This window comes from Nipponia nippon, unplaced genomic scaffold (assembly GCF_047370975.1).
Source record: "Nipponia nippon isolate SJK-2023a ecotype South Korea unplaced genomic scaffold, ASM4737097v1 scaffold_10, whole genome shotgun sequence".
In the NCBI taxonomy this organism is placed as follows: Eukaryota; Metazoa; Chordata; class Aves; order Pelecaniformes; family Threskiornithidae; genus Nipponia; species Nipponia nippon.
Window position 1 is genome coordinate 27192036 of NW_028262291.1, and position 23554 is coordinate 27215589.

General features: G+C 46.7%; 1 protein-coding gene across 3 annotated transcripts; it reads right to left on the reverse strand.

Annotated features, from left to right (window-relative positions):
* Positions 1-857: 857 nt before the first annotated feature.
* Positions 858-22633, reverse strand: SLC39A13 (solute carrier family 39 member 13). 3 transcript variants are annotated; one of them, XM_087746076.1, is made up of 11 exons: positions 22477-22633; positions 16857-16915; positions 15315-15614; positions 14739-14852; positions 12957-13078; positions 11580-11732; positions 6188-6277; positions 5767-5817; positions 5406-5538; positions 5173-5272; positions 858-3695 (listed from the first exon to the last, which is right to left on the reverse strand). In XM_087746076.1, the coding sequence occupies exons 3-11, from the start codon at positions 15580-15582 to the stop codon at positions 3620-3622; spliced, it is 1107 nt and encodes a 368-aa protein (XP_087602202.1). In that variant the 5' UTR covers positions 15583-15614; positions 16857-16915; positions 22477-22633; the 3' UTR covers positions 858-3619. The 3 variants fall into 3 exon arrangements, with proteins under 3 accessions (XP_087602202.1, XP_087602201.1, XP_087602200.1); XM_087746075.1 differs by having other exon boundaries at positions 16807-16915; XM_087746074.1 differs by lacking the exon at positions 16857-16915.
* Positions 22634-23554: the final 921 nt, after the last annotated feature.

Below are 23554 nucleotides of genomic sequence, written 5' to 3' on the forward strand. Positions count from 1 at the left end.
GTTATTTTTGATTACTTTTGAGAAGGAAAAAGGGGTGGGGGAGGGAGGTTCACAGCACAGCCCCACAGGCAGGGATACCAGCAGAACCAAAGAGTGCAGCACAGCAAAGCCAGGGACAGATTCTAAAATGTGTGCCGCTGGTAAAGCCTCCAGACCATGAAAACATGTCCTTGGTCACCTACCTGCCTTCACCTTCCAGCTCTTAGGTTATAGTTTTCCTTCTTCTTAAGACTTCCGGTAAGAGCTGAGCACCATGTACTACCATTCAGTATTCACAGGCTGAAAATCTTTCAAATGAAGAGTGGCATAAGACATGCTTTGAACCCGTGTTTTTGAAGGGTAGAGAAAATCCCTTTAGTCCTTTCTGGGCAATTCCTACATACAACATTTGACGACCGTGCCTTTGTCCCACATGGCATGTAACCAGCGTAGTGTTAATTGATATCAGATAGGCCTTGAGGTTTTTAGATTAAAAAAAAAAACAAACAAAAAACCAAAAACCACCAAACCACTGACGGTTGCAAAACTCTCTGGATAGTCAGTTACCATGCAAGCTCTCCCCTCAAAGAGGAGCGACTCGCTTGGTGATGCTTTTCAGGGAACCCCGACCAGCAGCCCAGAATTATGATCAGACCACACTGCTCCAGGCCCACAGTGCCACAGCAGCAGGAACAGAAAACTGGATTGGAACCTTTTCTTTCAATTGTGGAAGTCTGAGGAGCAGAAAGGAGGGCAAGACAGAGCCCACACTTCTCTAGCCTAACCCAGAGATAGTGCTCTGTAATTCAAATGAAATTTGAATTGAATTTGTAATTCAATGAAAAGTAGTAGCTTCAACAAAACAAAACACAAACCCACACAGAAAACCATTTATTTCATCTCTATTGTCTCCATGCAGAGCGACCAATACAGATGAAGGGGGAAAATGCATAAGAGTAGCTGAAAAAAATAGAGCTAGAAAATACAATTCTCTCTGCATTTCCAAAAGTGACAAATGTGGTGGAGCGATGCTCCATTCCCTCCCAAGGCTCTCCGTTCTCAGCCCCAGGGCTGATGTAGTGGAAAACTAACAAGCCCCTCCCTCCCGCAAGCCCTGTGCTACCTCCTACCAGGGTGTCTTCCCAAGAACCGCAGACTGTCCAGGCCTGTGGTAGCAGCCAAGAAAAACAACTCAGAAATTCCTTCTTCAGTGTCATCCACTTCGCATTCCTGAACGCTGAGCACAAAATCCTGACTGTGGTTTTCAGTCTTGGCAAGGCTCAGTGCTGATGCAACAACGCCAACTCATGGGCACTCACCTGGCAACGCCTCAACTTAAATGCCAGCTTCATTTTGAGAAAGACATCTTGGGAAACAGCAGGCACATCTTTCTGTGCAAGCCCGTTTCCTCCAGAGCCCTGCTACAGGGTCTGCTTAGCTTTGGTCCCTGGGGAAGGGGGAGGAGGGGAGGAGAGGAAAAAGCACCCCGAAGCTAGAACAAGAGGGTTAGCATACTCCCTCAGTCCCTGCAGGCTAATCACATTAATCGTCCTTCCAGGAAAGCAGGAAGCGGATGCTACCTTCGGATGCTACCTTCGGACTTTGCGACAATTGAATGACAGAGGCAGTAGTTGGCAAAGGAAGGCAACTTTGTAAAGAGGAATAAAAAAATTGCACTAAGCCTCCCTCGTTGTTGCAGTGAAACTAGTTACTGATGTAAGCCTGGGGTAAGGAAAGCTGAAAAAATTTTAGGCAGCCGTTTCTGGGCAGAGAGAACTGCAAGCATGAGCTCTTCAGCGCTCTCTGAAAAGTAGGACAGGAGCTGTCATAAAAAAAGAACTGTGTCAACAGTTCAGGAATCTCTTAGGGAAGTAAATGCCTTTGCTGTGGGCAGCATACCTGCCTCGCTGCTCTGACCCAAATCGCCCTCCTGGTAAGGCCCTGTGCAGACTGGAGAGCTGCACTGATTTACAAAAGCTGTTTAAAGAGAGCTGAGTTGGTGCAATTCACATTGTGGCTACTGTTCTGCGTCCAATGACTCTGCTAGTTCAATTAGATCTGTTTTTAAACAGATTTAAGCAAAGCGAGGATAAGCTCTGCAGAAGGGATGGTTAGTAATTCTGCACATCTCTGTGTCAACAAAACATCCCTGTGGAACGACGGCCTGGTCAGCCCTGTGAGCTGGGATGTGGGCAAAGCACTAGAAATGTCATTTATTTTTATTGGTCTCAAATTGCCAAAAATTTTATCCCAAGAGTCACACAACAGAAAACTCCTCTTAAAGCACACTTATCGTTACCCTTTCATATCCCTTTCTCTCCTTACTTAGCACACAGCTTTTCCAGACCCATTTTTTAAAATCTTTTCACCAGCAGTTTCACCCTTCCCATTTCACCCTCCCTCCAGTATTATTTGCTGCTGTGCCCCTTCCTTTAAGGGCTGTCAGTATTATTTCTTACCCATTCATCCCCAACAGACTAACTCCACTGTGAGGTAAGAAGTCCAGAAATAGGCTACCATCTATATTTTTGGTTATAGCATGCTCTTAAATAGTCTACACTGAACAGAGGGAAAGCTTACCAGGGGTTATCGGCTGCTGGCCAGGCTGTAGTGTCCAACTATTGCCCAAAGTGCCCAGACCTCTGCCATGACAGCCTCGGGCTGCCGTAGCATGCCAGGCAGGGCTAACACCCTACACCTCAAGAGAGTTCTGAAACGTGGCATGGGGCAGATGGTAGGCGAGTCAGGTCTCGAGAGCAGGCTCAGAGCCGTGTTCAGCTAATGGCTATGAGGAGAGGGAGCTCAGTTGCAACAACTACATGGCTTTCCTTCCAGATGTAGGTGAGCTGGTATTATGGTGTGGCAATAGAAGAAACATTTACTGACCATTTTTCAGATAAACAGTTAGGCTGTGCTGGCTATTGGAGTGGTTAGGGCTGAGGCAAATAATCTCCAAGCTGAGCCATTTAATTGTAGTGACCTATCCTAAAGTGCCTCAAGCTTTTGGCTCGATTTCAACATCAACAAATATAAAATACACCAAAGAGGTGGACTGCTGAGGCTAATACTACCTTTAGGAACAAGTGATGTCAATGAAAAGCTGGAGATCAAGTTGGAAAGGGTCCTTTCCCCTCTGTCTCATAGCACCGTAACTTCTCAAGGGTAGGGAGTTCTGACTAAAGCTGTTAGTTTATTGTTGCTTTGCCATCCCTGTTCTGCCTCCAGCCCTTAGAGTGGTAGGAAAAGTCCTTCCTCTTCATCAGCTATAGGAATTGCCTCTGTTGTTTTCACACAAGAGCTTGGGAGGTGCAGTTCCATCAGAATGAACCAAATGAAACATTGTCCATTAGCTGTGTAGCAGTTGTTCAGTCCATTTCTGCTCACTGTATCTTTTGCTCCATAAAAAAAAAAAAATCCAAAAAAAAAGGAAGCCCTGATGTGTGGATTTTAGCAGAACAGGGATAGGAGAGCCAGGGAACGAAGTCCTGCACACCCAGACCTCTTTCTCACCTGCTTCTCATACTAGCAGCCAGATCTGCACGCACACACACGGGAAGTAACATTAGTGTTCCTTATTGCTTTGTAACAGCTCAGAGTCACTGTGGTGGCTCTGGGAGGCATCATGAGGTCTGCGCAGAGGTCACTCGGTTGTGAGCGAGAGTAGCACCATGACTGTAATGCCTGTACACAGGAGCAGAATTTGCTGCAGGGAGTTCCTGGGAAAGAAACAGCAAAATTAGGAGTAGCCACAGACCAATCCCAACAGGCAGCAGTATAGAGGCTCACAAATGGTTTGTTCTTCGCCCTTCCGAACCTACCACAAGGAGAACACAACAGCTGTATGAAGCCACTAACACAGCTGAGAAGACTCTTTCCCAGCATCCCAAGCAAAGAAGTTGTCTATAAACTGACAGGTATTTGTTCCACTCAGCTGCAAGGCCCGACTTCAGGTTTCAAAATCAATTTAAGCTGATTCAGTCCTGCAGCTACCCAGGTATCTATTCCTGTCCTTTCTGTCAGAAGAGAACCAGCACTTGCACAGCATGTTCACAGATACTTTAGGGACCTCCAGCTAACAACTACAGTTACGAAAATAAAAAAAAAAAGCTGATGAATTTTGCCATCCTTTTAGCACCGTCTCAGGTTTATACTGGATTGACATGACTATGCACCTACCACCTCTGCATACTCTGCCAACAGCTCTGCCAGCACAAGAGGTTACCAACCCAAAAGCGAGCTCCCGACTGGTCATTAACATTTCTCCACCAGAGGTTCCTGCCTCCTCAGATATAACTGTGGAGCTGTTTTTTGAGTGCTTCCTTAACTGTTTCAGTCAAAATGAACTAGATGAGCCAAGGTTGCTTATTTAAACTACTGAAGTTACCCGTCTCATTACAACTGAAATAGGAGGGAACATTCAGGGGCAACTCTCCCAGCAGATCTGAGAGGGCCTTTACTGTGGGACAGCTGGATTTGGACCTGCTACAGCCTTAATCAGGCTGCAAGAAACTAGAATAATACAAATGAGGGGAGGCCAAATACACCAGCATATATATACCAGCATAGAAGAGAGATGGCTGAGGTGGGATACAATAAAAGACTATGAAATGCTGAATGACAAAGAGAAGAAAACTGTTATTTTATATTCACACAGCAACAAAGCGGCATCTAATCAAAATTAATAAGCAAGAGGCTAAGAAACAAATAATAAGAAGCATCATTTAACACAGCGCAGTCAAACTATGCAAACTTGCTGCCAAAGGGAGATCGCAGAAGCCCAGAGTAATGGATAGGGTCAAAACGGGACAAGAGAAGCACGTGAAGGATAGGTTCACATGTGGTTATCAGACACACACACACCTCTATGGCGGCCTGGTTCAGACAGTCCCTAAACAAGTACATGCCAGAAGTTGACAAGACAGACTGGGGCACGGGTCATCTTACTGGACATGTGTCCAAGCAACCTGCTCTAGCCAGTCATGCTACATACTGCGTGAGCACAATCTTTGAGACTGACCCAGCTGAAGGTTCTCATGTTTTATAGGGTCTTTGTAGTCCCATAAACACAATAGCTAGCACAGCAGGCTATCCAGATTCCAGCCTTGCCCATGGGATTTGGAAAGCTGGCATTCATGTGCTCCCAGAACAGGCATGGGGAAGAATTGCTGCAGCAGAACAGGAGGGAGCACTTACCAAGGATTCTTTTCCTCCAGGAGATCAGGCACAACATTTACCAAGGCAATGTACAGAAATCCTCCAGAAGTGAAAGGGAGGATCCAGGCTACTGTTTCCCCTGCACGAATACAGAAAGCTTTTGTTATTACTGAGACAAAGCTATGGGAGAGAACAGAGAAGGGAAATAAGATACACACATGGGGATGATAGGTCCCCCCTCCTATTCCTACAGAGGTCCCAGGGAGCCTTACCTGCTCCTTTTGGTGACTGAGCACAAATTGCAAAGGAGGCTCCTAGAATCCCTCCCAGAGCTGTGGAAAGCTGCATCTTGGCTGCACTCCAGCGGTCAAAGCCAGCCCGAAGTAGGATTGCAAAATCTCCAACCTAAGAAAACCAAGAGCTGACAGTTAATGAGTATGAACATTCTCAGTCATAAAGGTCATCCGTAACAAGACCAGTGCTTCAAGGCTGTTTCTAGTTTTCCATGTTGACAGTCTCCCAGAGGAAGTAGCTTTCAAATGGACAAGAAAATGTTAACCAGACCCAGCCTCCTCTTAGTAGAGGAAGCAACCTTGTAACCCCTCGTGATGGCAGGATACAAAGCCCTCTCACCTCATGTGGGATTTCGTGCAGGAGAATGGCCATTGTGGTTAGGAATCCAACCTGCAGCAGAGGAGAGAAGGTGATTCGGAAACAGTCCCCCAGCTCTGAGAGATGAGACTTTCACCAGCATGTCAAGGCCCCTTTCTCCAAGTTAAGACTTGTTACTCAGAGTTCAGAACTATTCAATCAAAAGGGTAGACGAGCTAACCCTTCCCCTAATGCCAGCAGAAATGACTAACATGCCCCAAGTTTGAAGAAGCTCTGCATCAGAGGGTCAGGACAGAGTTGCTTTTTACTGTAGTCCCCATTTTCTCAGAAACTTCCAGAAAACAGGAGGGAACTCCTCACATCTTTGATTTTTTTGCATGTTGCATCACACTTGAGAACAGGCCTCTCCAGTTCAGTACACAGCTGGTGGCAGAAGCCTTACCTTTCTGCTAACCAGGAAGCTGGCTGCTACTGCCAGGCCGTGCGTAAAGTTATCAATGGTGTTGGCCAGCAGATTGAGGTATCCACTAATCTGCAAAGAGAAGGAAGAGCCCCTGGTAAAGGAAGAGACATAACAAGATAAAAGAACGCACATGGCTTAGACACAGGTTATACAGAACCACGATCAGATCTGGTGAAGATCTTAAACCATGTCAGTGCTCAAGTACAAAGTAAATGTTATGTTCAGTTTTAGAGCAAACTAAGTTTTAGGGTAGACAAGTATTGCTGAGATTAGGATAATCATCTTATGCAAATGACAAAGAGCTCTAGAAACAGAAAAAGAGAAGGGAAAAAGAAGACAGACAAAATGCAAGAATATATCTGATTCTAAATCGAACCAATTTTAGGTAACACTGACTAATTTACACAGGTGACTGGCTTCAAATATGACCTGACCTTGTCTTCTAGTCACGTACTTTAATATCCAACTGTTAAATATCTCCTCTTTGAAAGCGGGCAAAAACAATGCAACAGAACAAATGCTGCTGAAATTGCTTTTTATAACTAAACAAATCTTCAAGCATTGTACTAAAAAAGCTTGTCCTTGTGGGTTTGCTTTCCCTTAACAAAGAATAAAAAGAGAAGATAGTGATGACAGTCACCAAAGAACCACCTACTAGAAGGCTGGATAGCATGTATATGCATTTGCATATAAACACATTTCTTAAAATTATGAGCATAAAGCAGCTTCCTTCCTCACAAGTCCATCTCCGTGTTGGACCTCCCTATCATGCTTACTATGGTCATCCCCAGACAAATTCCGAGTATTTGACCTGAAGTGATTTATAAGGATACCACCCCAGCTCTTTTGCTCACAGGTTTTTGGGTTTTTTTGCATTAGATTTAATAAAAACTACTGCATGTGGGTCCTGAGATACTGCAGTTCACTGTACGGCACTGCAGTTTAAATTATTATCAAACCAGGTGTTAGCCAATACATCAGGCTGTCTCTGGACTGCAAGAACTAAGCTGGCATACATTAACTCCAGATATAGGGCAGCATCCAGCAAGTAGAGAGACTGTCTAGAAACTGTGAGGCATTAACCTCTTACTTCACCGTGGCATCAGGTGTCAGAGTTCAGCTGAAAAAACACAAGTGCTGATGAGTTTCATGAGCCCTTTTCGGTCTTCTGCTCTTCCCTGTTTCTATCAAACTCTGCGTGGGGCATCTTTTCTTCCTGCCATCTGTATGCCACAGCTCAGGTGGGGCTTTCTGTCAAGTCTCTCTCTCCAAAGCACCACCTTTCTGCAGGGCACTTCTACTGCACAGTCTCAGGATATCTTTATAGGTTTTAAACTTTTAAAAGTGCATTGATTAAATATGAAAATAAAGAATTAAGCAAAGCCTAACTATGGATCACGTTTAAGTAATAACTAAGTAACATTTCCACAATGGATGCAGAAGTTCCCTGCATGTTTTTGTAAGAAGGGGAACAAAGGGATGCATGCAGGCAGACCCATGAACACAGTAGTTTTACTTCTCATTCCTCATTTTCAGTCAAATATGACTGTCTAAAATTTATCCTTTTCATGTTGGGATTTTATGTGATTGCATTTTCCCCACAGGCTAATAATAATTGTTCACATAAGTCTTACACAAAAATGCTTTTCCATACCGCTGTATAGGGAAAAAATAGACTTCATGATTAAAACATTATGACTTTTTCTTGTCAGTGGCTTGGGCAAAAGCTGTCACCGAAAGAAGCAAAGCCTTGGAGTGCTCAGAAATAAATTGGGTTGATTTGACAGTTATGAGCCTCTGACATTTACATTCTGTGAATTCCTAATAGGATGTTCTCGTTGCTCATAAAGAACACAGCCAGATGAAGTGTTTATGTTCATGCATCAGAATTAATGTCACTATGCAATAAAACATACTTCTACAAATCATCAAGGGCCCCATGTGCCACAGGGAAAAAGAAAGAATAAGCGAGGCAAAAGTATTCTACAATGTTTTTACTTGTTGAGGGAATAAAGGCTGCAATGCAGGACAGAAGTGATCTATGTTTGGATGCAAAGGAAGCCTCCCACCTGCAGTTTTCAAGCTAGGACATATTATTACAGCAGCAGCTAATGAGCAGAAGTTCTAACATATATGGACAAAGGACGACTGATTAGAGCTTACTAATCATTAAGTCCTAAAGGGTGACTTTGTTCATTTAAATAGTATCTTTCCCTTTTTGTTTTCTGAAAAAAAAGGTTACTGAGCGAATAGCAGAACCAAAGAAGTCTGGCTTGCTGTGGCTTTCTCTCTTTTCTTTGCAAGGACCTACTTTGCTCACTTCCAGCCCCACTGTTTCCCTGCATGCCCCTTCCCCACTCTGCACTGCCTGACAGCCATTTCCCCACCAGGCAGGGGCGTGAGCCTTACCTGCTGATCTGCCAACCAGGCGGACCTGCCAAGCAGCATGCAACATCTAAGGTCTGCCAGAGTTTTTCAACAGGGCATTAGTTTGCATTCCTCCTCTACCCTCATGCTGAGTTTTATGGAAATTGCAGAAATTTGATTACCCTCAAGACTTCTATCCTCTCTTGAAGTCGAGTAAAATTAATTATGGGTTCAAAAGTTATTGAAAACGAAGGGCAGAACAGATGGACAGGCAGATGGAATGACTGCTTATGTTGTTGCCTAAGGAAACAGGCTAACAATGCAGAAATATCTTGGTAGTTTTAATAGTTTCCCCCCACCAGAAAGACTATTAAAATATTCAGATTATATGCTCAGAAGGTAGAAAGTTAAAATGACACACGTTAACTCATTAGTTTCTATTTCATGCATATTGACAACAGTCTATAAGACTGAACAGATGGGTTAAGTCTAGACAACCATGGAGAGCCCTTCTAGCTTTAAAATCCTTCTACATAACACAACTGAAAGAATCTCATTCAATTTCTGCACAAAGCCCGTTGTTTCTGAAGCTATAGCGTACCTTGTAGAAAGCAGCTTAAATCACAGCTTAAAGCCCACACGTGACAAAGAATCTACTATGTCTCTGAGGTAGGTTGGTCCACTGGCAAGTTACCCTCAGTTAAAGAGTTGTCTTTGATTTCTCACCTGCTACTGTTTGGTATAGCTTCAACTATTCAAATTTAGTCATGCCTCTTACATGGGTATTTGCATACTTTAAGTCACCCCTGATCTATCACATCTACAGAGCTAAAGACTAAAGAAAACCACTTCTTATCACATACTGCAAACCTAAAATAATTATTTCAGCTCTTTCCTGATCCCTTTACAAATTATCAGTAATATTTTGGGTATTGTGAAAAACACTACTGGAAAAAGTCAGATAGCTGTTTCATTATGGCTACAGAGAAAGAGGAACATTTGCCTCTTCTCTTACATACTATTTCCTACTCACCCACCCTCCTGGCTGTAGCATCATAATGGAAGAATGTGTTCAAACAATTTCCTACTGTGATTCTTATACCTTTTTCCGAGGCACTGACTTCCTAGAAACTGTCCCTCTCTTGTAAACATGATCTGCATTCTTTCTTAATCTATTCCTTAATATTTGCATGTATCAAAACATGTTAAAAATTCAGCCCTTTTGATGAAGTTACTCAGTTTAGCCGGTATCACTGACCTCAGGCAGTCACAATGTGCCATTTAAGTAATAAAGTAGTATCTGCAAATGTGAAGACACACTATTTTCATAAATAATCACTAAGAAAAATCACCACCAGTGCCCAGATTTGAGAGGAGCTGCATTAATCCAGTCCCTGTTGATAATACAGAATAACTGATTTTTAATACAGCTAATATTAGCAAAGTCGATTTCGTGCAGTACTAGTTTTATTAGAATGCAGGAGAAAGTTACGTTTTGTTTACATCTGCCACTGTCATTACCTTTATCAAACAATTTTATGACTGAATAAAAGGCAGGGAAAAAATGTCTGGTTGACAAGAATTTATCTTCCATAAGATCATATCAATTAGCATTAACTACATTATTATTTTTTACATTAGGACCAAGCCCTGAGCAATTGTGTCCTCCATGAGTGTTTCATTTCTACTTGAAATCAGTGGTAGACTAACCACCCTCTAAGTCCACAGTTCCTTATGTAAAGCTTTCTAAAATAATAGCACAATGTTTCATAACCCAGTAATATTGGTTTCTTCACCACTGTCACCTCTAGAAACACCAACGCAGAACCTTGCAGTTTGTGCAGTGTTCTGTACAGACTACATGAATGTGACAGATATCAAAAATATCCAGTGACCTCAGCATATCTTTCACATTGTGTAGTAAGAGCTATAACGTTACAGCAAAACAGATTTAAAATAGACAGGCTGAAGAGCCTCTGACTGACCACATATCCAGGTTTGGGCCAGTTCATGCAACCACACTTTCTGTTCATAGTTACTCTCCTACAATCCTGCACATTTTTATGGGCTTTCAAACTCAAATTATAGGTACTCCTTCGCCAAAGCGGCCGTTTACTCTCTTGCCTGTAATGTTCACCCAAACAGGGGGTTCCGCAGTGCAAAGATAGTAACACAAAACTGAAAGCAAAGCCAATCTAAAGGTTAGCCACTGCCCAATGGTACAGTACTCCTTTTCCCTCCTCCACCTCCAATGCTATGAGCTTGCTGATGTCTCTTATCCCAGCACTACAGGCTGCCTGTCTACATGCCAAGCTGATTTAAGAAGTTAAATTAGGAGAGAAACAAACCTATGGGGGGGGAGAAAAAAAAAAAAAGCTAATTCTTTGCCTGTTTAGCTCCCCGAATAGGTTCGCTGTGGGGTCAGATGAGGTCCAGTGCAAAGGAAGTGATGGGAAATACAGGTTTGGAGGCAGAAGTGGACAAGAAGCCCTTTTTGGCAGCAGGTAAACTGCTAATCTGAGAAACTGAACTTTAAGTTTTACAGTGGATAGCTTCAACTGTCAAAACGCTTCCAAAACGTGCCTTAAAGGAAACATACAGCTCACAACTGGTACAACGCAGGCACTAGAGAACAGAGAAATCATGGCACAAAAATTTAAGCAAATAAAGATATAATGACTATAAGATATAGAGTAACAAAATGTCAAAGTACTGTACTTTGGTCTCAGGATTCAGCCAAAACGCACATCATCGACTTATGCCTTCACAATAGTGACTCTTCCTCTTTTGCATAAGCTGCAGTGCAGATTTTCTCCAAGTTTGCTACTTCCTCCCTGCTGTGACTTGGACAGACACTTTGACAGAGCAAAATTAAGTACAACTCAAACACAGAGTTCCTCACCCAGGCACAGTTCTTTCCACAGACAACTCATCCTCCTGACTGAATTTTAAAATACGTGCCCCAAAAACATAAGATGTGAAGGTCAGTTTGTGGGTCTCTTACCTTGATTCTGTTGTCTGTTGGACAAGACCGGAGAGAGGAGCCATTACACTGAGTTGAACCTGTTCCCGCTCTTTGGGATTGGCCTGCCACCTTCAGCAGGGCGTAGCCACTTCCATTGGGAATCTTTCCAGCTAGTCCTTTGGAATCACAGCCCTAAATTAGGGGAAAACAACTTGTCAGTGCCTTTTTGTCAGTGATGAACGAGCATGAATCAGAGTCAGAAATCCAATCTTCACCCTTAATCCTTTTGTCCTTACAATGCAAATCAGCAGCTTTGGTACTCCAGTTTAATAACGACAACTGCCAGAAATGAGACAGATTTCAGAAAGCATTGTGACGCCTGCACTGTGAGACAAGAACAAAGACTTCCCCAATCACCAAGAGAAGGAAAGTAGAAAGAGAGAAGAGGAATTGGAGTCACACTCCCTTGGCACGAGCCAGGTTCCACTGCAAAGATGAGGGACTGAGCCTACCACTCCTGCTGGCAGCTGCTGCCCAGAGAAATACAACTCCATCTGGGCAGGGGATAGGGGGGAAAAAAAGAGTCTTGCTCTCCCCAGTGCATCAGAATAATTAAGTCTAGAGAATTATTATATAGCTGGGATTACTCAGACTTTAGTCTCTCTGTAAATGAGAAGATTAAGCTCCTTTCAGACTTTGAAGTCTCATGCTGAGTCCAAGTAACACCTAATTGCTCTTATGCAGTGCCTGACCTGCAGTTTCACCTCTCAAAAGTCACAGCACAGCAAGGACTGAACAGTCTCTTGGAGTTGTGCAGATGCCTGAGGACTAACTGCTCTCCTCTGTCTTGGAATTACCTTCTGGTACCTCTGTCTACATTGCCCCTTTGCAGCTGGGTGACTCTTCTCTGAACCACTACTTAGTATTATCTGGCCAACCATCTCAAAGTTGCCCAAACAAACACCCGGTCCAGGCCGTACCCAAGAAGAGGAACACCTTTCAGAGAAGGCTGTTCTTTGTCCTGACCCAGAAGGCGAGTGAGTCACGATGGCTACGGAACATGCATCAGCAAGCTGTCATCCCTCAAAGCTTACTTGAGCAAGAGTCTCATCTGCAGAGCGCTCCAGCTCCCTGTCCCCACAAAAGGGGAGCTCTTTTTTTACACATACCACATCAAGAACAAAACCAGCCCAGAGATGAGAAATCTCAACTAAAACCACAAAACCAAAGCCTGGAGATGAAACACCTTCTTCTAGAGCCCAGTGTCAAAGAAGTGGCAAAAAGCTCCCAAAGGGCATTGACAAGATACTCACAGCTTCAGGATCACTTGCTGAGCCTGTCAGATAGGGCACATGAGGTGTTTAGTACAGTGCTCCAAACATAACAGCACTCCCTCCCCTCTGGCTGCTAACTTACCACACCAGGGCACTCCTTCTCTTCTTTCTCTAAGAAGATCTTCTCTAGCACCAGGAAGGTCAGGAAACCAATGATCACCCAGAGACCCAGAAGCTTCTGCTGCTGAAAGCTCTGCCCTTCTCCTGAGGAACAAGAGAGAAATCTTCATGTCACTATCAAATACACAGTGGTTTCTCACATGTGAACCCACCCTGCCCCAGACAGTTTAACTGGCAGTTCCAAGACAAAAATCAAGAAACAACAATGGAAACACCTCCTGCAAGGAATAAGGAGCAAACATATCTCACAGCAAATTAGTTTAACTTGCTCATTCTTGATCTAACAGACATCCTCATCTCAGGACACTCAGAGTGAGAGCCCCCACCCCTTCTGCTTAAATAGTGCAATCCAGAATATTTCCTGACAACACTGGGAATTTCCCTGAGCTCCAGAGGCAAGTGAAGATTACATCAACAAAAATCATGCAGCTGTATCTACTGGGGAGCAAGCCCTGACATGAAATCTGCCATTAGTGGAGCTACAGACTCACCCTCCCCTTTCTGCCACACCTGGGCAAGTTATTAATCCCAAAGCTATAAACTTTCTTTTCAATTACAGCCAAGCTTGTGAGATAATCATTCATTCAGCCTCACTGCAGAAGTGGAGACTGCACTGCAGTGGAAGAACAGAGCGACTCTGTAACAGGGCCTACATGGGTCAAGGAAACCTTTATGTTTCCGGACAGCCTGGCAGAAGCAAACAAGCTAGAGCAGGAAGACAGAGTCATTTGGGAACCATTGTAGAAAGGGGAAAAAAAGGACGACAGGTTCTGCCGGCAGTGCTAGAGCCATGAGGAAGAAGAGGACCAAAGGCCCAGCAGATTTGAAATCCCAGGACATAGGTGCAAGGAAATCTGGGAAACCCAGGGCATCCTTTTCCCTCTTTCACATTTTCAGCGGGGAAATGATTTCTTAGTTTCTCGACAGATGGGATGCTGCAGCAGCTGCCTTCTATGCTATCAGCTTGCTGAAGCAGAGAGATACAATCACTACAGGTTTCAACAACCCTGGCTATCTGAGGGGTGAAGGAGATACACCGACACCACAAGCTCTATCCCAACCCAAACAGTGTCTAGTTCACTGGTGAGCTCAGGTTTCTGTCACCTGCATTTCCTTTTTCTCCCCCTGCCCCATCTTCGTCATGGCTCTATGGACAATTTTCCATGACTTCTCCTTCAGCAAAGATTGAGAGGGCAACACATTAATCAAAGTACCCAGCGGAGGGGCCCCAGTTAGTCCCAAAAAAGACGCTCTAGGAGACAAGATGCATCTGATGGGGCAGAATTCCGACCTGAGATGGTGCACATGTTCATGTGCCAGACCACACACACATTCATAACTTCCCATCAGGTTAAAGAAGCATTCCCTTTCTTTACAGAAAGGACAAAGGAAGATCAACAGATATTTACAGGAGTCCAAGGCAAGACAGGAAAAGTTGATAGACAAGAAATCCATTGCAAGTTACTAAACATGAAGAAACCACGGACAACTCAGGAAGCCTCCAATCTCAAAATCTTTGGAGGACTGCAGAGTACAAAGATGAAGTATTACATGTGTGTTTATTGTTCTTGCATCCTTTCCTAGGCATTTGCTTTTACACATTGTTTGAAAGAGAATACCAGCCTAGACCAGTTTTTGGGCTGACCCAGCCTGGCTGGTCTTGTGGTTTCAAGATGGAATGGACTCAAAAAATGTAGCAGTAGGCATAGCATGGACTGCTTCTAGGCACATATGGCTTTCACACCTGTCGTTGCACTGCATGTGTAGGCCCAGGCTTCGGGAAGCAGGTGCAGAAACACATTCCCCAGTAGTCCACCAATTGCAAAACTCAACAACTGCTTCAAACGGTGTGATCCAGCTAAAAAAAAAAAAAAAAAAAAAAGAAACAAAAATTGATCACAACTCAGCCGGGAACCAAAACATCTCCAGCTGAGATTTCACACAAAGAGACATAAATTGGAAGCATCTGCAAAGCAAGCTTTCAAAGGAGAGAGCACAAAACAAACAGCTGGAGTGCAAGAAAAAGCCCTTGCACCACTTGGCTGGGACAGCAGTGTGTGGGAGGGTCCTGGACGAAGCGGGGTGCAAAACAAACAATACTCTTTGTACAAGCTCCATCCAGGACTTGCATTTGTCCAAGGACTCCCTATCAAATTTCCAGGTATGGACTAAAGCACCAGGAATGGACTAAAGCACTAGGAAGGGACTATCTGTTGTACAGGACAGTATTTCTGTGACAAGGTCCTGTTCATCACTGTGCCGTTCAGTCACAACCCAGGACTTTTGGCTTCAGAAAGGCTAAGGCAGGTAGCAGGCTTACCTTCTGACCGTAGAGCAGCTCCCGTCTCAAACGGGATCACCAGCAAGGGGAAGACCCCACTCAGCCCCACCATAAATGAACCGATGAGGGAACAGATCCAGGCATCCAGCCGCTCGCTGCTGAAAAGGTTTCCCCAGGACTCTGCCTCCTTCTCGCACAGAGGACCAGAACTAGCAGCAACATGACTCCTCGGGAGCTGCTGAGCTTCACAAGCCACGATCAGAAACAAGGAGAGCGTCCCATCAAGCAGAAGCTTTTGTTTTGTCATCGCTGAGTGGTCTCAGCCAGGCTGGCCGATCTCTGAAAAGAGCAGGGGAGAGCAGCTCTGAGAGCATGCCCGAGACTCCCTCCCACCATCCCAGAGGAAAGGCCTCAGTCGCACCATCCCCTCCCCTCAGCATCTTAGCACAGGTATGTATCCCCAGTAAGGAACATATGAAACTCTTCCTGATTTCAAAACAGCACTAAAGGACACCGAGGCTGTTTATTGTCGGGTGTATGAAACTGCACGAGACATCTGCATCTCCCCTCAGGTGGACTGGACAAGGACTCCAAGTACCCTTGTCCTTGCCTTTCAGTGTCCCGAGGCTTCAGAGAAAGGTATTGACCAGAGATGCTACCCAGATAAGTCTTCTCTTTGCCATGGAGCAGCATCCATGTAACAAATTAGGATGCAAGACAGGCAACATAACAGAGGTCCGTAAAATCACGAGTAGTATAAAGACGGTGAACAGGGGTAGATTATTCACCGTCTCTTCAGATGTAAGTGCTAACAGCCATCACATGAAGCCACCAAGGGTGAGCTTCAAAACAAAACAAACAAATGTGACTCTTCATCAGCAGGTAACTTGTGTGGTAGTACTTCTCCAAAAATTATGGAAAATTTTACATGGATTCAACCAAGACAGGAAAAGTACTAGAAAGACAAATCTGTTGATTGTTCATGGTTAGACAGCTCACATTAGACTCAGGAAATCCCCTTATCTGAAAGGAGCTGGGGGCTGGAAGAGCGGTTGGAAAATATCATATATATTTGTCCTATCTTTATTCTTTCCTAGAAGGACACTGGGTTAGATGGTCTCTTAGTCAAAATCAGCACAGCTGTTACTAAGAATTCTTCAGTCACCAGAAAACTGGAGAGAAGTGGGCATGTTAGAAGAGGAAAATAAAGATAATTACACTCTCATTGGCAAACAGGAAAGGAAAGCAATGATACAAAGGCTGAAGTACAAATGCTCCTTCAGTCTCCAGAAGAAAAAGTGAAATGTGACAAGCAAAATTAATTTGGAAATGGGAGAAAAGAGCAAGTTAGAAAAGAATGGCTTAACAAATGTTCACAGGAGCTGAAAATTGAGAGGGAATAACAGCATTCTCCTGAAAGCATGTAAGAAACCAGTCAAAGTAATCTCTGAAGCGTTAGTGACCATCTTTGAAAATTTACAGGAATACGGGAAGGCCACAGAAGGCTGGAGAAGCACCATGCCTCACCTACCTTTATAAAAAGAAAAAAAAAGGTGGGAGAAGACTTAAGAAGTTACAGACCAATAACTTCAATCCTCTGAAAGATTCTCGATCAACTTAAATGATCAGTTTGTAGTTACCTATAAGATAAGAAAGTGATACAGATAGCAAAGCATTAAGTAACAGCCAGACAGAAAGGAGCCTGAAATTATCAAGACAAAATCCAGGGCGTTGGAACCAATCTAAGGGTTCACTGCACCTGAAATGGGCAGTGTTGCCCCTTGTCGTCGTGTCCCCCCCCCCCCCCAAAGCATCCCCTCCCCATGCTCATGCCTGACTCCATGAGTGAGCGTGGTCAGAACAAACTAGCAGGAAAAACTATTTTTTTAAAGGCTTGGCCCTTTTCCAATTTCAGTCCCTGAACTAAATCACTGCAGGAGGAAGGCCCAGCTGCAGTGAGCAACCAAAAAGAAAATTAAAGGACAGGGTCCCATGGCTCCCATGAAGGAGGACACTGAGCTCCAAGCACAGTGACCATGGACATCAGGAGCAGGGAGGATGCAAGAAGGAATCCGTGAAGACACTGGCTTGGCTAGCTGTGGAAGAACCACTAAAACTTTTTGTGGCAAGGTAACGTCTGATCATGTGTAAACTCTACTGACCCATACAAAACTCATCACTTTTTCTTTTTTTTTTTGGACAAGAAAAATAATCCCTCAACATAGCAAGTTCAAACTAGCTCAGGATTTTGTGGCATCTTATTGCGGTGTTCTGATCTGGCTGCAGGAACCCTACATCTACCTACAGCATACTGTCAAACCAATCTTAGTAAAGATGAGTCCAAAACAGTGCACTAAGAAAAAAAAAAAATCAAATGGACATGACAAAATGGTAACTCCGATGTGCGAGAAAAAAAAAAAAAAGCATACATGCATTACATTGATTCAGAAATTAATTCCAAGCCAGCAACACAAGCCTGCTACAAATTAGGCAAATGACATCCTGGGACATACTAGTAGCTACATCGTAGGTGTGACACAGAAGCAGGGATTCTGTTCCACTCCACACAAGTGAGACTTTAGCCAGCAGATCGCACCCAGCCTCATATATTCTTCTTTATAAAACAGATGCAAAAATCAGAAACATTCCAGTGGAAAGAAACAAAAATTAGAGTGTAGAAAGCATGACCTGGAAGAAACAACTGAAGGACCTGGGTGTGTTTAGTCTTAAGAAGATAACACTGAAGGGAACAGAACAGTCTGCATACATTAGAAGTCACCAGAAAGGGGGAAAGCACTCAACTCTTCCATATTGTAGCATCAGCACAAAAGGTAAACTAGATTCAGCCTGGATATGAAGAAACAAATTTACATAGTGCCAAAGCGGTGATATACTGAGACAGGTTATCTATGATGCAGAAACTCCAGCACTGTTTTTTTTTTTTTTATTTTGAGAAAAAGAATAAACACCTGATGCAGATGCTATTTCATTATGAAGAGTAGAGGCCTTCGTGAAGTCCCTCTAGCCCTACACCTGTGGTTCAAGTAAGCCGGTGAGATCCTTGTTCTACCAGCAGGACTCTACCAAAGCGGGCAGGTTTTCAGCTGTAAATCACTATTGGCACAACCACTTCAAAACACTAGGGAAGGGGGGGTGGCAGCAAGGCACATTTTCGTCTCTCACAGCACTTCACACACCAATTCAACTCAGGCACTGAAGTGAACAGGCACTGGGCTGATGCTCGGAGCACTAGTAACAACTGCAAGGAGAGCGTGATGGGCCAGAGATGCCACCCTCTGCCCCGCTCCACCACACAAATGTACCTGGGATACTGCGAGGCCCTCTGGTTCTCCTCACTGGGATTCGAGCTCCCCCCACAGCTATGCAAACAGACACACAAAGCTATGGTAAAACTATGCCACAGAATCCCCCAAATTTCTCCTTGGGGAAAAAAGAAAAAAAAAACAACAAAAAACCATACACACACAAAAACATAGGACGCTCTTAAAATGTTAGCTGTCCTCTGACCAAACAGGGTTTCTTCTGTCCCGAGTACCCATACAGACTGAAGCCATCAGCCACAAAGCATCTGCACAGGGAGGCGACGGGACTATTCAGGCAGATTACACCAGCCACAGACTTCTCCCTGCTTCCTACCTGCTGCATAACAACCTGCAGTTAGAGAATTTCCTGCTTTGAAAGAAGACAGGCACCCCTTCCAAACCCAGTGTGGGCCTGACAGACATCCTCTTCCTTTATGGCAGGATTAGACCTAGAAAATGACTGAGAACAGCTTCCTGTGAGGAGCAGAGCAAAAAACTCAGGATTTATACAACGACCGCATGCCTATGAAGAGGCAACAAACACACAGCAAAACAACCACTCTCTGCAGCTCGGCAATGATGGGAAGTGGCACAAACTGGCCTCTTCTGCAACACCGTCATCACAAAGTTAACAGCTTTTGAGAAAGCCTGGAAAAGAAATCACTGCAACTGATGCAACAGGTCCATTTCTTCCATCTTGTTCTCCACATTCACAGCCCACATCTGCCCCAAGGGACACCTGAAAGGGTCTTCGAGACTAAGTGACCAAAATCTTGGAGAAAGGCAGTAGCACACAGGACAAAGGGCATGTCCAGGGCTCTGAAAATAGGCTGCATACCTGGCTTCATGTCCTTCTTCCAGCAACGAAAGGGATCAAGTTCCTCCAAAAGGGATGGTGGTGGAAAATAAATGGGCATAAAGGGGTAGAAAACTGATTCCCCTAACTCACATTTGTGTCAGTCAACTTTCTGTGGCCCACAGGTCTGTCTTCTCTTGTTACTCACACAAGAGAAAAGCAGTACATTTCTTTACACCTGTGCTGCCTGACAGGCTCAAGAAAATCCCCATATCTCAGGCAATAAATTCCTGATGCTTATAAAACATCTACGAGGAACCTGGTGCATCATCCAGGACACACCTGAACTGATCTTTGTGCCCAGCTAATTATTTAGAGCATATTCCAGTCATTTGCTTCTTCCTAACATATTGTAACCACTTGCTCTAAAAAATGCACTTTTTATCTTTGTAGCCACTTTGCTTTTCTATCTCATTAGTACACGCTCCTCCTGAGTTAAGTTTACTGAATGTTTGTGAAGTCTCTAAATTCAAACTAGCTGCTCCTAGACAAATATTTAAGGGGAAGAAAAGGAGCAGTCAAGATGTAGTCCTAAAAAAAGCTCAAGAGAGAAAATAATACCCTGCCGCTACAGTTGCAGAGGGTGGGAGAAGTCTTTCCCTACCCCTAATTTTAGACAACAGCATCTGTTTTAGGAACCCAGCTAGAGAAGGTCTCGAGAAATTTCTAGAGAAAGCACCTACAGGTTCTCAGAGAAGTCTGTGGGCACTATGAGGCAGAGGTATAACCAGGTTTATAGAGACGTGCTTTTCTCAAGAAGGGTATATGACCTATTTAAGAACATGCATGGGAGAGAAATATCATTTACTTGTTATTTCTGACAACGACACTGCTTGGGATCACAGCTCCCAGCCGAGCCAGATCAGAACCTGGTCACCATTACTGTTGGCAGCACTCTCCAGAGCACCATGTGTCCTGCGCAGGTCTCCGAGCCGACCATTCAGGAGTCAGGTCTGCTCAGCTCCTTCTGCAGCAGCCTCAGGACTGGGATAACCGTGAGGTCTTCCCAGCTCAGGAAGAAGAAACAAATGAGAATTTGCCAGTTACACACCCCTGAGTGGGGGCAGGGGGAGTCTGCACACCAAGCCAGAAGAAGAGCTCCTGCGTCCTTCCTGGGAGGCTCCCGGGGCCTCCCCCACCTCACAGCGCTCACTGAGCACCTCTGTAGCAGGCAGTGCCTGAGAAAACACAGATAAAACTTAAAATGCCAAGGCGAAAACCTATTGGAAAAGAGAAAATAAAATATTGACACGACAACGATTCCTGTGGCAACCTGCCTCCTCCCCTCCTAGACACACTGCCTTTTCAGACCACACAGCTTCATCTCTGTCTCAGCACAATTGCTCATTGCCATACAATGACATTTTAGATGTTGTTGGGGAAAAAAAATGAAAAAGAAAAGGCTTTTTTACAAGTGTTTTCCCTGGAAACCAGTTGCCTGGTCTTACAGTTGCAAAAGAGTACTGCATGGAACGGAAAAAAGTTATTTTCCAGGGAGGAAGCATAATTTTCAGCCAAAAAATTCTCCACAAGCCGCCTCCCTCCATTAGCCCTGCGGAGAGCTTTGAATTCCTCCTGGAAGCCCCGACCTCGGCAGAGGCACAAAAGGTCTCCCGTCCCCCACCCTCCGAGCACTCCCTTCTCTCTCAGTCACTGTCCATCTTTAGGGAACGCACTGCTCTGGTGGGACCCTTCCCCTTTCCCCCATCCCTCTCATAAAAAAAACACTTTGCACAGAGACTCACACTTCTGCAAATCACACACATCACAGCACGCGCAGCTAAAAGGCGGAGATGCACAGGATTAAGAACAACGGGGTATTGCATATCAGAACAGATTACAGACCCCGGGCAAACCTAAGAGCTGGCAAGGAAGGCAGTTAAAACACTGATTGAACACTACTGTAGTTTGGGAGACAGCGACTCCTTCCCCATCCCACCCAGGATGAAAGAGGGAAGTTTGCGGATCCGGCAGTGGCGTTCCCCCCCAGGGCTAGGTGGGATTGCTCTCCTCCCAGCCCGCTCACCGTGGCAGCCCGAGGCAGAGGCCGGGCAGAAACGCCCGCTCCCGCCCCCCCGGGCAGGCACCCGGTGCCGCAGCCCTCGCCCAGCCTGGGCCAGGCTCCGGCACAGCTCTTATCTGCAGGCGATTAACACGGCGGCCGCGCTCCTGTCATTGTTTCTCACATCCCCGGGGACGGCGTCTGATGGCACAGACAGCGCGGGTCTCCCATCAGAGGAATGCCGACCAACGCAAAGGGAGACGTATCTGCCGGGGCGGGGGGTCACCAACCCCGCTCACGCACCTCGCCGGACCAGTACACGAGTTCCCCCCAGGCTCCGTGTGCCCCCGCGGCCGCGCAGACCCCGGCCGGCCCGCGAAGCCGGCTGCCGCGGGGAGAGCCGGGACACGGGGACACGGGACGCCTCCCCGCGCCGCGCGTCCCGCGGGGGAGGCAGGGAGCGGGGCAGCCCCGGCGCCGAGACCTTCCCGCGGCATCCTCCGCCGGAGGAGCGACTTCCAAAACTTTCTCCGCTGCGTCCCGCAGGGGCTGAGCTCCCAGCCCCGGGCACGCCCGCAGCGGCAGCCACCGGCGCTGCTCCCCCGGCAAGCTGCAGCAAAGGCGGGCTGGACCGAGGGGACACCGGTCCCGGGGGGAGACGGGGCCCCGGGAGCGGGCGGCGCGGAGCCCGCGGTCTCGCCGGACCGGCGCACGGATCCCGGCAGCAGCGGCCCGGCCAGGCGCTGCCCCCCCCTCGTCTCTCCCAAACTTGCCCCGCGCTCGGCCGGGCCGGGCGGGGCCGGACCCTGCCGGTGCCGGACTCGGCTCCGCTGCGGGCAGCGCTGCCCGCAGCCGCCGCCGCCCCCGCTCACCCTGTGCCGCCGCCGCCGCCCGGGGCCGAGCTGCGCGGCCGCACCCGGCGCCCGCCGGCCCCTCTCGCCTCCGCAACAGCGGAGCGGGGGCAGCCCGGCGACCCCCCGCCCCCGGCTGCGCCGCTCCCGGGCCGCGACCCGTCGTTACCGTGCGCCGCCGCCGCCGCCGTGCCCCGGGCCGCCGCTGCCATCCAGCCGCGGCTCGGCGCGGGATCTGCCCCGCCCGGCGGCCCCTCAGCTCCGCCTCCCCCGGCCGGCCACGTCGGTCCCGGCCTCCTCGGCACCAGCGCCGCCGCCCCGGCGGGGACCCGCCGCCGCGCGCGCTTCCGGCCGCCGCCGCGGGGGGGCGGGCGCCGGGCGCGCTTCCTGCCGCCCCCCCGGCGGGCAGGGCCCCGCGGCACGGGGCGGCCCCCGGCCCCGCCGCCGGGGCGGAAGCGGAGCTCGCCCGGCCGGGCCGGGCCCCGCGCCCTTCCCCGCCCCGGCAGCCCCGGCCGAGGGGGAGCGGCCCGAGCTCCGCCGCCGGGCCCTCGGTGCCTCGGCGGGCCCCGAGGCGCACGTCCTGCCCCCGCGGAAAGAAGGTCCTTGCGAACGGCCCGTTACAGCTCGCACCTCCTACGGGCAGCGAGGTGGTTTTACACATCCCCAGTACGAGCTTCTGGGCAGCGGGACAGAAACACGCATGCTGTGGGAGAGCTGCCTTTCTAGAATATGCTTACTGAGATCCTTTACTTGGTTTTTTTGTTTGGTTTTTTTTTTTAAAGCTGCCTAATTGGATTATAAATTCTTTGGGCTACAGACGTGTAAAGACGGAGCACAGTGGAAACCTGGTTTTGAGCAGAATTTCTGGAAGTTGTTAGAGCAGAAGGAAGTATGGCAGCCTCCTGTAGGACTTAGCCTCCAAGTGTTTTTAACAGATACAATGACTTTTTAAAGAGATTTGCCTCCTCCTTAGAGGTTCATTACAGCCTTCATGATGCCACACACGTAACCGCAGAGCTCCGTAAGCACTAGCGTCCTGACTACTAGGGGTAAGGAATATCCACGGTCCTTACAGAGATCTGCAGAAACTGCATGCGCTCAAGAAACTAGGTCAGAGGAGAACAAGGATTTACTTTCATACAAGCTGAGCTAGTTTGGAGCTATGTGGTTTCCAGTACAGACACTTTCCAAAACTTCCTGGTGTACCTTTTAGTTCCATCTCTTACCATTTTCCCTGAGACACAGAA